General features: G+C 46.0%; 3 protein-coding genes across 3 annotated transcripts in view; 1 reads left to right on the top strand and 2 right to left on the bottom strand.

Annotated features, from left to right (window-relative positions):
- Window positions 1-521, bottom strand: part of T265_09768 (hypothetical protein) — a gene marked incomplete at both ends in the record, with an annotated part of 4205 nt that extends 3684 nt beyond the window's left edge. Inside the window, 2 exons of the mRNA XM_009175941.1 lie at window positions 100-199; window positions 482-521. Of these exons, the coding sequence (XP_009174205.1) occupies window positions 100-199; window positions 482-521 (140 nt within the window). The remainder of the gene's footprint in view (window positions 1-99; window positions 200-481) is intronic.
- Window positions 522-3753: 3232 nt separating this feature from the next.
- On the top strand, window positions 3754-4169 carry T265_14951 (hypothetical protein; the record flags this gene model as incomplete). Its single annotated transcript, XM_009175940.1, has 2 exons — window positions 3754-3993; window positions 4038-4169. The coding sequence occupies 2 exons, from the start codon at window positions 3760-3762 to the stop codon at window positions 4167-4169; spliced, it is 366 nt and encodes a 121-aa protein (XP_009174204.1).
- Window positions 4170-5352: 1183 nt separating this feature from the next.
- Window positions 5353-14814, bottom strand: T265_09767 (hypothetical protein; the record flags this gene model as incomplete). The annotated part of the gene is made up of 4 exons (XM_009175939.1): window positions 5353-5558; window positions 10986-11356; window positions 13180-13315; window positions 14721-14814. 4 exons carry the CDS (start codon window positions 14812-14814, stop codon window positions 5353-5355), a joined length of 807 nt encoding a protein of 268 aa, XP_009174203.1.
- Window positions 14815-15022: the final 208 nt, after the last annotated feature.

The following is a 15022-nucleotide window of genomic DNA, read 5'->3' as shown; positions in this document are numbered from 1 at the left end:
CTGATGTCATGCTGTCGATGATGATGATGTTCGCTGAAACCCCTCCGAATGATATAGGCGTACTTTTCGCCATTCAGAGGAGGATACCGGTCCAGCTACCGCTGGTGTACAGCCTCTGCATCCATTTGGAGGACACTGGCGTTGAAACTCCGAAATTTCAAGTCGTCCGCAAAAAGTAGAATTGAGCTTAGAAGAGTGTCTGTAAGGACATTGACGTAGATCAGATAAAGAAGTCACAAACCGGAGCCTTCAGGAACTCCAATGATGACCGGTGCCGAAGAAGAGTAGGTCGAGCCTACTTTCTCTCGGAATGTTCTCTCTAACAGAAACGCCATAATCCAGCGAAGAATTTCCCTTTGAATCCCATAAGACTTGGTTTTGTGGAGCAGCGAGACATGTGGGACTCGGCCAAGTGCTTTTGAAAAGTGACATCTGATATGAGTCCACCGTCCTTAGCTTAGGTTCAGCTGTCCATAAATACGAGCATGTGTGTCACGCAAGAACGGGTTGGGAGGAGTCATGGTTGTTGGTAGTAAGATTGTCTAGGATGGCCCGCTTCAGAATGCGTTCCGTCACCTCGCACGGTACGCCAGTGAGGCTAATGGGCCTTTAGCTGCCGGGCAATAGGCGGTCGCCGGTTTTGTAGATGATAATCGCTTACTTTCGAGCAGGTGGAAAGTTGCCTCTGTCGAGGGACTGACGAATCACTAGGTAAAAATGCTCTGTCGGTGTGAGTAGCGTTTCCTTCATTATCTTGGGTGAACCTCCTCTGGCCCCAACGCGGCGAAGGGGTTTGTCTTGTGCAAGAGTTGACTGTCCTCAGTGAAGAGCACGTTGGTTAGAGACTGTTCATAATTACGCATTGACAAGATCGGATGTGAAAAGGTCGATAGGGCGAAATATAGGCTTGAATAGTGTTCCCTATAGACTTCAGATATAATTATTGGGTCATTTGTGGGGTTCCCGTTCCTGTCCCTCGAGGAGAAAGCAGTTGGCTTTTTTCCTGTGGTTTCTCTTGTCCTTAAACATTACATTTTTCCAGTCAAGTTCCAGTATTCCGGCTGAAATCATGTGATTCATTAGTGGATCCCTGATATTCAGCGGCTTCGCATTTTACGGAATGCCAGCTCATCTTCTGTGTCACCTGTAGTTACCTTTTGGAAAAATAGTTGGAATCTCTTTCCCAAAAGACACCGTATCATTTAAGGTAGCTCTCTGTCCGTCTGACTACGCGCCGCTTCTTTTTTTGACGCGTCTGTCTCATGAATTTTCAGGACAATGGTTTTGTATAACACTTCCACTGAAACTGGTCTCGGTCTTAATTGCTTAAGGAAGCTACTCATTTCTGGGAAGCCTGCATGGCAGAAGTTTCGAATCCACGTCTGTGGTTCCGTATTTCTGGCCCAGTAACGGATGGAATCAAACGTTAGCCACAGTGGTCGCCATGTTCCAGTTAACACTTGATCAACGTAGCGTCTTTCGTCGGTCACTGACCAAATCCAGCGCTGATGGTAGTTGGCCTACGCGGTATCTGGTGGGTGTGACGACATACTAAGTCCAACTCTTCTGTTGAACGACTCCGCTCAGCGGCTATGGAGAGTGTCCACTCGCAGAGCACCGCGTCTTGAATCTAGCCAATAGCTTTTCCATGAGGCGAGGTTTATTTAGCTTGTTCGACCGCAGTTGCTTTCCTTTTTTGTGTGGACTATCAGGTCGTCCGCGATTAGCGTAGCCAACTCGGTGTATGTAGCAATTTGCAGTACACTGCTGCCGGTTTTGTAGCTTTGGCTATCGGAGTCTTGAGCGACAACTTTGTCCACGATCACAGAGGCTGTTTTTGACGGAGTGGGGCTGAAGACTGGCGTTGTGGCATTTTTCGTGATTGTGGGGTTCTGGCAGTAGTTCCCGACGTCTCAGTCACCGTTTGTGGTTGGTCTCTCAATAGACTTCGCTGCTTGTCCTTGCACAGCTGACCCAATCAATCTTGTGAATTGGGTGTAAAGTTCACCGATGCGCCTTTGTCGTCCGGTGAAGAAATAAGCGATGCTAATTCCACATCCGTTAGACATTACGTCCACAAGCACCACTTTCGCTGGTAATCCAGGGGGCTGCGACGGTTAATTAGAAACAAAGGTTCTAGCGCGACCTTGTGGAATATTCTGTGGTGACCCTACAGGTAAGGCTGTACTGATCTTCCGTTATCTCCAAAAATGGATGCTCAAGTTACCTTGCCTTTTGATATTCCATATTGAGTGCAGCAACAAGCCAAGGACCAAGGTAGAAGGTGCACACCGTCCGCAAGACAACACATGGGACGAATGCCTTCTACATCTGAGGCCTCGCAATCCACCAGCGTTTCGTCATTAATCGTGCTCCTAATTATCTACTGTTTGAGGGGTCCGCTTGCGCCATTACGGTCACTATGGTGCAACTATAGTTGCCGGTTTTTTTTCTGTTAACAATAAGACCCACTCATCTCGACGACACCTATTTTTCATCTTAACGAGTCGGATGGTCTCGACAGACAGTTCCAAAAGCATGACTTTTTTACTCGTCTCCATTAGATCTCCAAGCAGTCTTCGTCATCCACAAGACCGTGCGTCTCCGGTAGCTTTCTAGCCAGGTCAGCTTGATACTCTTGAGCTATTGAAACTGTAACACTACAGAGCCAAAATTTTGAGAAGAGAAAGGCTTGTACAAAGCTTTTCGTAGAGACCTCGAAGACTTCATCCGGTGAACCCTCAGAAAACTCAACTCGGCCAACTCAGCAGCACAAGGGAAAGCAAACGTACTACACTTCCATGCACCATGAGCGTTTCCGAAATGAATGCACGATTATTACGAAAGTATGGCACAGCCGTTGCCAACAAACCAGCGAACACCCTATGGAAAGCGCTGTTAAACAGAAAGGATGAATTGGACACAATGATGAGGACCAATGTCATGTACGAGACTCAGTGCGGCGTGTGACAAACGGGAAGGATTAGAAACTAGAAAACATGAAGCAGTGATTGCATGCTGCTTTCACGATAGGGCAGTACTTTGTCTAATAAGAAGAGTACTTATGAGAGTGATTGCCTTGCAGTTAGGTGCGCACTGATGGTTCTTCCTCGTGTTGTGACGAAACGTTTGCAATCCAGTTGCTAAGTTCGGCGGACAGATCAACAACCAAAAAACTCATCAGAGCCCTCAATATTTCAGCAGATCGCCTTGCTTTTTGGCAGCCACTTACTGTCCCTCAGTCATTTCTACACCTCAAACAATGGATTACTCCTCTCTTCGTGTCTGGGTCATTCCCATCCAATCCCCAGTAGATAGGGTCAGGATATGGTTGCTGAAGTCTGGCAACATTTTTCGCATGAATCGATGGATTCACCGCAAATATAGTCATAAATCAGTAAAGACAGAGTAGGTAGCGGGCATTTTACCGCGATTTACCACTCAAAGAAAAAGCAGGGGGAGTAGAATGTTTCATTGGCTGCGTAGCCTAGTAAATACTTTCCTCCTCACGCTTTTTTGACTCTGGTTAATTGATTCTATTTGACGTCAGCCCGGCATCGACGCAAACTTGAATCATAAGCGCGAGGTCCTATTGGGTCTGCAGTACAAACTAATTGGTATACAAGTTAGTGTACTTCGTTTAAATCAGCCTGAGTAAAAAACAGCTGCTAGTTTCCAGTCACTAAGTCAGACCGCTCAACGGGTCTGGTTGTAACATTCTTCACCTGAGTCATCCTTTTTCTGTGGCTTCAGATCCGCATGTCATCAACCAAGGCGGTCAGACCAATCTTGTCACGTAATCACGCGGAAGCCAAGAGACGCGTGCTCAACTTGTACCGCGCGTGGTATCGACAGCTGCCGTTCATTGTCAAAGAATATGCATTCAGCCAATCTAATGTTACTGTACCCATATTGTACGCAAAACTACGCGAAGAATTCTACAAACACAAAGACGTAACAGATCTGCGCATAATTGATATGCTGATTCATCGGGTAAGTTTTCGACTCCATTTCTGACTTATTTGTTGTGCTCATAGGGCCAGAATGAGCTTATCGAGGTCGCCCATGTTTGGAAGTCAGATACACACCTGATGGATTATTTCCGTGACAATGTACCTGAGAAACCAAAAGACTTCCTGAGCAAATTCCTTCGCGGTCATGAACCCTGACAATGCCTTCTTCTATCATGTGCGCGCTATACTTGTTCCTTCTTCAATAGTTTACAAGATTCCTTAGAATTTATGAGGGTTCTAATTTTTTGACAGTTTGGTTCGCCGCTTTCCATCTATGGTCACAAATGTGTGTTGTCACTAGTGACTATTTTGTATTAAGAATGTGCTGATTATTTGGGGCCTAGTGTGCAATTAGTGTATTGCATAGCTCACGCAAAAAACGCTGTAAATCACTCTTACCATAAGAGACTATTCTGATACAGAGCCCACGGCGCTCTCCACCAACCAGAATTTCGTTCCGTTCTCCGAAGAGGTCGAAGAGGTCATCCCGATCTGTTGAAGCTCACCGTACACTAGACTGCTTGTCTTTCGTGGTTTTTAAGCTAAAATCAGAACTTGAGAACCAGTAGAAAATCAAGTCGTACTACCCATTCGGCCTCAGTACCTATGTGACATGCACAATCGGTGGTCCGTGTTTTCTAAATGATACTTTTCCTTCGGATGACAAACTTCCCAACTGGAGTGTTTCTGCAAAGGCGAATCGACCGCTAAATAACGGGTCGCACACTTTCAGCACCTGGGTAGTAGTATTGGATGTATGCTGGTCTTTCGAACAGTATTCTGAGCGGGCATATGCACTAAATTTGAGATGCGAATCTGTGACGCCGATATATTCATGCAATGCGGTGTTCGCCAGCCGCCGTCATCCATCATCATGACCATCATCGGCAGCATGACATCAGTGTTCAACACTGATGCTTCNTACGAAACTCGAATAAAGGGTGAATGAATGCGCGGTAATGACAGCCTACCCAATAATCGCCATCGCTATAGTGACATGCATATCTAATTTTGTGACTCCTACTCGAGCTTAGCTAGGTGACGTAAAATTTTCGTTCATAATGGCCTGGATGACGGGGCATGAGGATATTATGCCCCGTTATGAACGAAAATTTTACGTCACCTAGCTAAGCTCGAGTAGGAGTCACAAAATTAGATATGCATGTCACTATAGCGATGGCGATTATTGGGTAGGCTGTCATTACCGCGCATTCATTCACCCTTTATTCGAGTTTCGTAACTTGCAGTGCGTACCGCATTTGTGAGATGTTCTGACGACTGCTGCATCCATGCCTAACCTATTGGCCAAAATAGGTCACGTCCGAATAGGTGTCCGTCGTTATGGCGGCATGTGACATCGACTGGTTATGAGCCATATGGAAAAAAGTAAACCGTTCAGCTGCAACACCCAGTGCCTAGCTGCCATGCCACCCGGAGGAAGCACAAGGGCTGAGATACTGTCAGGTTGCCTAAGCCTAGACAGGGGAAGTCGAGATGCAGAGGTCGGGTTCGAACCACGGACCTTACAGTCAGTAGATTCGCGCTCTAACCACTTGAGTCATCTCGCCATATAATGACCCATCTACTTTCACTGTACTAGAATCTGTGATCCTTTTCGCACGTCCATCAGACTACTTCCAATCACTTGGTAACCCCCCCCCCCCCCCCCCAGAAACTTCCCTAACGTGATATGCTCAGATCAGGTCCGGTCTTAAGGGGAGCAATTTTTCTGTGTGAGACGATCAGCTGCAACCAATATTCATCAACTTAAAGTGGTCAGTGCTATTTGGGTGGCGCAAAAAACTTCTCCGTGTTGCATAATCGTATCATATGTTTTGACATGCGGGAATAGATGGCAGCGCGGTCCCAGCTACCGCCGTTGAAAAGCAGTTGGTGAACCATCGACTTTTGACATCTGCCCACGATAACTCAGCCATAGTGAGACATTCAGGCTGAATTCGGGACTCAAGAGTCGACTCATAGTTATCATCAAATCCGGTTTAAGAAAACAATTGGTTCTATTCAATTCGCTTTCTTTTGCCCTTAGGGCCCCAGTCAGTATTTGTTTTCAGCCCTCGGACACGGTCGAGTATTTGGAAACCGTCCGAAAATGTTAAAGGCGCATACACTAATGCCGACATTTCTTGGCTACACTCTTACCCCTGGTATCGGCCGTTTAACCGCATATAGTGTCCATTTTCCAGTATCGTAGTACAGGCCCTTTGATTTTCCCCTTGTGACCAACTTACGGAAGCCGGTTGGTTGCCCTCTGTAGCAATGTCTATAAGGCCACCAGGATGACCCTGTATGTCCACAGACGTGTTTTTGACACAGACGCCCTTCTACCTTCCACCGTTCGACTTTGCTAGATCGCCGAGAGCGTGTTGCAGTCCTTTGTCACAAATCCAGTGTCTGTCCAGAGAGAGAGCTGCCCTGTGTGTGCCGGCTTAAGTAATAACCACAATGTAGTGATTTGCGAAAACTTCCCATGATGAGTGAACTAGAACTGCGCTCAAAGCGTAGCACGAGATTGATCAGTCCCCCGCACGTCTGATGTCGGGTTTGTTCTGGATATAGAAATCACAGGATATTGATTTGCTGCAGAGCGACCCTCAAGTCAGCGTGCATCGTTAACGTCCCTCACAATACTCGTCGCCACGCCTGTCCAACTTCTCCATTTACTGGAAGCTCGCACTAAATTGCAGTTTCGATTTTTCTGATTACCGTAAGCATTCAACCAGTTGAACACATCGTTAGACTAGTAGTAAAAGCGTTTGGTATCATTCACAAAATGCTGGCCGACTGAACGACGGAAATAACCAATGCGGTCATCAGAATTATCTAACGAGAGTCAACAAACAAGTCTATTATAAACAGATTGGTCATCATTGCCCAAAGCTTGGTGTCAGTAGTTGTCTGCACGTAGCAGTCTTATTATAATGTAATGCCCAGGGAGGCACTGTTATGTGATAGGCGTACCGCATTCTCACGAGATTTCAGGAACCTGCGAAACTGAAAGTTCGACGGAAGCCGCCGTTTTGTTCCTAGAACGAGCCAGTTTAGTAATTCCGTAAATGCGAACCTGTGGCCAGTAGTGACAATCTGTGGAGATTCGGATTCTACGTGCTAGTTACTCTACGACAACCGTGGTACGTCTACTCTAACGAAACGGTATACAGAAAGATCGATAGACGGAATGAGTCTTAATAGCCGTCAGATTATTAATGATGAACCGATTCAGCAATTACTACTGGAATTCAACATATTGAACGGGCAAAATGGATAACAGGTGCGTACCCCGCCAAATGACGTCACGGTTCAACATGTTCACAAACCACGCCGTCAGGCACGAAGCAATACGAGTTCAACAAAGTTCCACACGCCGAGTGGAACACACTTCGTCACATGGCTGCGCTGGATTTCCGTCCACGTTCGATCTCAGCCAAACAAACATCCCTGTCCAAGTGCGCGTCAATCACACTGCTGATCAGCCGCTCGTGGCCGAATGGTTAAGTGTTCAAACTACTAACCAGGAGGTCGCGGGTTCGAGACTCTCCGGAGTTTCGTGAGATGCGCACTGCTGATGATTCCCAATAAGGATGAAACAGCTGTACAGTGCTTCTCGGCTTTTCAGGACGAAATCTCCACAAACATCCCTCCCTCATGCGAGAAAGAAGAGCGAGCATCAGTTGTAGATGTATCCAGCTGCTCGCCTTATAGACTGCCAGTTCCTGCAAAATGAAATAACGAAAACAGTGGTACTCGAAAAAGTGCAAAAGTTTCACGATACGTCAGTAACCTTAGTTGACGCAAGCTCTCGCCATCTTGATTCCTGTAGAGAATAGCTGACGGCCCCATCAGTTGCTTCTAAATTGAGTTTTTATTCACGCATTCATCGTCTATGCCAATGCACTGCGCAACTTATGCATGCTTGTCTACAACTACCGACAAAATCACAACTTCTAGGACGTTTGAATTCTATTTTTTCAGCCGCAGCAGACCGTGCCTTTTATCCTCAACAGTGCGAACACGTATCGCGTTCTCCCCAAGTACACTGCTGTTATTTTGTAAGTGAAGAGTGATTCTGCATGTACAACTCGTCAATTACGTGTAGCAGTCCCGGAAAACGGAAGCGACAGAAGACAATATGGGGTCAAATTATTTTGACACAACACGGGGAATTAATCTGAATACAGTCATGAAAATTGTACTGAGGCGTAGAAAAATGCGTGGCATGCACATGGTGAATAGGAACAACGACTGGCTTGTTGCAATTGGGAGAATAATAGCAATAAAGGTGAGTGATGAGTTCGTTCGATCCGGTTAGACATTCATCTGTTTCCGCAGGTCGTTCACCGGGTTATGATAAAACGGGTCCCCGAGGAGGAAGTGTGCGGTGGCCAATACCATCACGGTGAAAATCAGTAAGAAAAGGGCAAGTCTGGGCGACACACTTCGACTCAATTGTCCTGTCCGGCCGAGAAAAGAGACAAAGTATGGGTTAATGAATCGAACGACTTGAAAAATAAGGCCATAAACATCGGTGGCAAAGAACTAGGGCAATTATTCTTGTGTTCTTTTTTCCCTCGATAGCCTCGGTCACCTTAAATGGGCTAGTGAATGTAGCCCGCTTGGTCAGTGCCGAAGGTATCCATGGTTGAATATTTTCATCTGTGTCTCTGCCTAGCGTTACTAAACGGAACCACGTCGTCTGTTTGCAAAAATTAACCCGAACACATCAAATACGAAGGAATGCACACGACGGTGCTCGGGTCGTAGATTATGTATTATCTGACCAAACTAAGAGTTCAAGCCACTATCATCAACATAATTATCAGCCTTAGATGGTGGAAGGGACTTAAATTGATTTCCGCTGCCAGTTTCACTTGTTATCATCACTATCGATAAAACTACAGGGAAAGGGAACAGCATTGTTCACACTAACGGACACTGCCACAGTGCTTGAAGACCAGCGGAGTCGAAGGGCGCCTATCAATCCATCGTTGGCCGCTGAAATCAGTGGCACTTGCAGGAGGCTTAATAAGACGACCATCGTTGGCCGTTGAAATCAGTGGCACTTGCAGGAGGCTTAAAATGCGATCTGAGCACTTATGTCCGAGCGGAAGCCAGTCCCATCCCACGAATCTATCACTCGAGAGGTCCGAGTCAAACGAGTCGTCATCATAAACAACAATACGAGCGCACATATTTGTGCTCCACTGTCGCACAACCTTATCAATCACCTCTACCGGGCTCATTCGACGAACTAGGGCGTTCATACCATCCGTACGTAAGACATCAGTGCTTTTCACAATCCGAACTGTGTGACACGGGGCAGGTATCTCAGCTTCGACACCGGGCCTGCTAGCGCATAGGCCGACACTACAAATAGGTTCTTTATATCTCCCGAAACAGCAGACTTTGACCGAGCTGAATAACTGAGCAACGCAAAGAAGACTGTTTACTGGAATCCAGTCTAGTCGACTGATTGAAACCACCCATAATTTGTCATTCTTTCAAAACCACCCGAAGACGGGTGTGAAATCTAGAAAACAGAACAGACGTTAAAAGGAGGCCACCAAGTACCGAACGAAGTGAACTAATGCGACATCGAACAATGGTTATACAATCCGACTTTCGTTGGTGGACTCTAAAAACGCGGATGAGAATTAGCCAGAAGGGGAATCAAATCGAACCGATAACGATGCGAAATATTTTTCCGCACAAAAGATGACGCCAGTTAGGGAATTGAAATAAAGAACCTGTGCAGTTTTCTAATCACGAAACACTAGCCGTTCTACTGAGCTGGTCGCTTTATAACAAAACTGCAAAAGTTTTCCAAAAGAGTCAAATTCTGCTTTGCTACCAAACCACCACTACACTGGGAAAACCACTGAATCACCTTGTGTCACAACTGCCTTGCAAAGCAGCCATACAAAAAGACTTTCCAAGGGACGCCACCGTTGAGATTTTGTGCACCTTCCGGTCCCGGCAACGGCCATATCCCAACACAATTCCTCTCAACTGAAATTGCGCTGATGCACTTATCATTTGGACTTAATATCCGGAACGATCGTGCTTATCGATGGTGTCAGTGCCGTGTTTGGGGTTTCATGCCACATGAACAAGAAGCCTAGTAATTATAACAGTTAAACCATGTGTCGCAGAAATACTAGCATTTACCTCCGCTCTCGCTGATTGCATGGAATGATCGATTGGGGCATACGTTGAAATTCATCTCATATGACCGGAACTGTTGGTAGTATGACTTCGAATGAAAAGTTCCTCTCTTTTATCTCATATTCTCCTGTTACCCTTTCGCATTCGTCGCTTGCATTCGCTTTTTATGTTTGTGACCATGCTCTTCAAAAATAAATGACAAGTAGTAGTAGAGCAAAGTCTTGACCGGTTGTCCTAGCCTATCTCTTCTAGACAAAGATCAGACCTGTAACGAGTAAGGTGGTAAAAATCATTAGCGGACACGTGGCCGCCAGGTGAGAGCTTCACCGTCCGGTCGCGCCAAGATCTTGAATACCTACACAAAGCACATACATGCTTCTGGAAAGATTTGTTCTATGTGTGGACTTGTCCAGTCTTTACCGCAAGCAACAAACTGCAAAACCAGTTAATCAGGATACGCACCATCATTTAAATGAGGGAGCTGTACGAATGCACGCATCGCATAGCAATAAAACTGTACTAGGTAACATCCATCCATAATTCGGAAGCATGTACAGTTACTTCCAAGCAGACCTCGGGTAAACAGACTGACAAAGAGAATTCATGAACCAAGAAGGACCCACCAAATTCATTGATGAGGAAAAGAGGAGGATACACCTGACAAATCTCGACGGATCGTCAATGTAGAGCATCCAAATTCGACTGGGTTCATAGCAGATACTAGCAAACATGAAACAATGACGGCACGCTACTCCTACGGTAGGGCATTATGTTGTCCAGTGAAAAACTTACTTAAAGTAGCAACAATCAAAGCACGGACGGCATTTATGAGTGCGACTACCGATCTCGAGACGGGACTACGCAGATCCTTGATTTTCTTTGTCACAGACCACTTTTCACTGCCAGCAGTCCGTTTCCATGGTGTCGCCTTGTCGGAGGGACTGTATGGCCTTGATGACAGAAGGGTAACAGAATCAGGTAGAATTAAATCCGTGTATGGATTGGTAAGATCTGGACGCTCTGGATGAATGGACCGACGGCGGTAGCTGGGAAGACGTGATGCGTACTCCAGTATAGGTGAGGACTTTTGCGCCGGAGAATTGAAGGATAAACTTCCGTTAGTTACTTCTGTTGCCGTGGAATCGTTGGTGGTGTTGGTTTGGCTGGATCAGCGTGAAAAAGATGACATTAGGCAGTCTTAGTTGACATTTCGACCCAAAGAGCGCAAGTTTAGGTCATCGTAAAATGATGAACACGACCCACCCAGTCATTTTCGATCATAACCAACCACTTAGAAGATGAATAGCCTCAATCGTCACAGTTCCTGCAATCAGCAAGTAGTTCGCGGAAAAACCGTGGCGCCCGTGCATAACGCACTCATAGGACTAGAAAACACAACACCACCCTTTAGCATAGGCCTCAGTGTACCGCAGCCAAACTGCTCAGTCCGTACCCTACTGTGGTCTGGCCTTTCGTGTTACTTGTTTAAGGGCATATACTTTCAGGGAACGTCAGCGTCACAGATACCCAAAGCCTTATTATTTCGTAGTACTATACACCGTCAAAACATCGGTGATCCCACATACCGCGCCAGATCTCTACACACTCCCACTACATCCCTCTCACAAACGGTCCCCACTCGCCACCCAACACCCAAATTACTATCCCATAGTACGCATTTCTTGGCAGAAAAGGCCCAGTCCGCCAGAACAGAACTTTGGTGCTTTGATGGGTAAACCGGTGATATCGGTTGGGTTGTGGGTGCTCCAACGGTTCATGCGCATTATTCCAGTGAGTAACAGTAAATTATAAATAAAGGACCGCCCAGTTGTAACATTTTCGGTACCTAGCCGCCATGCCATCCGAAGACACACAAGGGATGAGATACAGCCAGATTGTCCAAGTCTAGACAGGAGCAGCCGAAATGTAAAAGAAGGATTCAAACTATGAACCTCCTGGTAAATACATTCGCCGCTTGAATATTAAGCTGTCTCGAGCTCTTACGAACACATTTCATATGGACACATCCATCACTGTTGTGAGCAACAGTACTGTAGGATTTGTTCGTATGATAGGACAAGGCGGAATAAGCACGGCAAAAGTTAATGGCATCCGTCTAGCTGTCTGACCTCAGTGTTGGATGCTCCTATTTCAACCACTTGACAGTGGTTGGCTTATATACATCAGCCTACGAAAGCAAGTTCCAAAAACTCCGGCCGACTGGAAAATTTCATGAAGACTGTTATCCCAGGGAGCACAGACGATTTTGGGCTATCTGGTTGACCCTAATGTGCTTTTCATTGCCAAGACAGCGTACTCGAGAAAAGACAGGTCCAACAATAGGACGCATAAGGAATTCGCCATCGTTGGTGCAGCGAACGGAAGAGAATAAGACATTGGTTGACAGACACTGATGCCGGTCAAATCTTTCGCAAAAAATAGCACCCACAATAGAAGGAAACTTAGCATGTCAGGAGTTGATTACTCGGTGATGAGGATTTATTGACCGACCGAATTTGCTGTACCAACAGTGTCAGTTTTCAGTGTTTACACCAGGAATGGACAGTACTCTTTCGGGAGTGACCTGGGCAACCCCAGTGTCTCCAGATAAATGGTCATCCGAGACTGCCTCAGCACTATCATCATCATCGACAGCACAAGGTCAGTTTTCAACACCGGTACCTCGCCGCCGTACAAAAGTGATATTCAACATGTCGAAGTATTGCTCCGAATGAGTAGTTCGGTAAGACGGGGATAAATTAATCGGACTTTAACTGGTTGTTACGTCCGGTGGTAGTTGTGCGAGTGGTTGCTAGGTAGGATGATATGAAATAAATGAAGCGGAGAGAAACTGAAGCTCGCAACTGCAAAGAATCGATACTGACTTTGTGTCCGGATTTGGTTGTGGTAATGTGGGAGCGGTTTTTCGTGGCGACCTGCGGGGCAGAAGCAATCATTTAAAAACCACAAAAGGAAAAACACCTACTTTCTCGGACTCTTGACAGCTGCCACCGCAGGTGTTTCCAACAATTTCTCAAAGCTAGAATCACCAACATTTTCCGGAGGGAGATCGCTTATTAAATGCTTCTCTAATTTAGCCAGAAGTACGTGGCGCGTCGTCTCTATAACAGCGAAGCGAGAGGTTTCTTCTTAGGACATGAAAACTTGCCAGTCACTGGAGGGACAACATCCATGTATTTGGATAGCATAGAACGCAAATCTTCATCCGAAATATCCATATCTAAAATGAATATTGACAGGCGGTACAGAGTCGTGCGCATGAGAATTGGGAACCAATTACGAGTCATTAACTAGAGGGATCAAGCTCCAGTCATCCAAGCGCAATTCGACGGTACAATCCACCCGGTTCCTATGGAAACCTTTACCTGCGAGCTCAGGTATACTCAAGTCCTGACAGATGACAGTTGATCGTGGTCACCAGTAAGCCACCATTCAGCACTAGTGACGGCAACGTCAGTGTTTAACAATGGTGCCAATTTAGAAAACAGCAAATAATGCACAATAGTTAGATAAAAATTGTTACTCAATGAATTGTCAACTTTGCTCCAAAACGTAATTGTGAATGATGAAAGCTAGATACAGAAGAGTATTTGGAAAGCATAAGCCGTGTACGAATGTTAATATGGGGTGATTTGACAATACCCGTAATCATCGGCGTAGGCGGTCGTTACACTGTCTCTCGGGAAAACGAAAACAGGTCAAATGCGAATCCCAAGACTCCGCAATGTAATTTTGTCTATATGGAAAACTCTGTCTTACCAAACAAGACCGTGATTTTCTGCTAGGACGTGCAACGTGATGACTGAATTTCAGTTTCTTGTACTGAAACGCCCTTAAATGCGGAAAACGCGCATCTTTCGTGTCCGCAGTTGCCTACTAGCCTCTCCCATACTGACAACATTGCAGTCCCCGCAACAAAAAAATGGTATGCTTCGTGGTGGATCAGGTGCTCTGTTAACGTGTTGTCTAACTTGGGGTCAGCGGAAAATGCACGAATTCGTTCGTACCTAGTCTCCTGTACCGTGAATAGGTGCGAAACATTCATTGATACATGGAGAAGTGTCCACATCATTTTTCGAACACCCGGTCTTTTTTTGTTTCACACAAACTTAAAACCCAGGAACAACTTGGCTTCAAGAACCCACACGCACTGAGTGACGGTGGTAAGGCACATTCCCAATGACTAGCCTAAACAGGGAAAGTCGCGAAGCAGGGGTCGGGTTCGAGCCACGGACCTTCCGGTTAGTAAATTCGCGCTCTTCTCACTGAGCCATTTCACCGATGGGGGTCATATGTATATGGGTCGACGGTAATTAAGGCCATCATGGTCGAAGCGGTGTGACTCATTAAATGCACCGCCCTGAGTAAATTCTGAGGTGCTCAAAAACAGCGAAGGGCTGAGAACACTCCAAAGTCGCGCTAAATCCGGGAGAACATCTGAAATATGAATGCTGCATCTCTTCAAAAACTATAAAGGGTGGCAGTCGTTCGGAAGTTACTAATCACCTAGCACGGGCTCGGAGGAAGCTGCCTGACTGTTATCGTTAATTTGCACATGAGTATTCGTCAGTGAGTACGATCTGCTGCTCAAGTAGAGCATTAGGCCAATAAAGATCGGGGACTACGATTAATTGACGAGCTACAAGAATAGTAAAATCTATTGCAGTATATTAATGGAAGACGATGACAAAGGGGATGAAGTACTCCGGGGCAACAGTGGTCCGTATTAGCTTTTAAGAAAAAGCATCAGAAACTAGTGGGTTAGAGTCTGAGGGACATTGATATCACAAAGGGAGCTGCGAAGGTGA

This window comes from Opisthorchis viverrini (assembly GCF_000715545.1).
Source record: "Opisthorchis viverrini unplaced genomic scaffold opera_v5_300, whole genome shotgun sequence".
Lineage (NCBI taxonomy): Eukaryota > Metazoa > Platyhelminthes > Trematoda > Opisthorchiida > Opisthorchiidae > Opisthorchis > Opisthorchis viverrini.
Note: the sequence above shows the minus strand (reverse complement) of the source record. Positions and strands in the feature narration are given on the sequence as shown.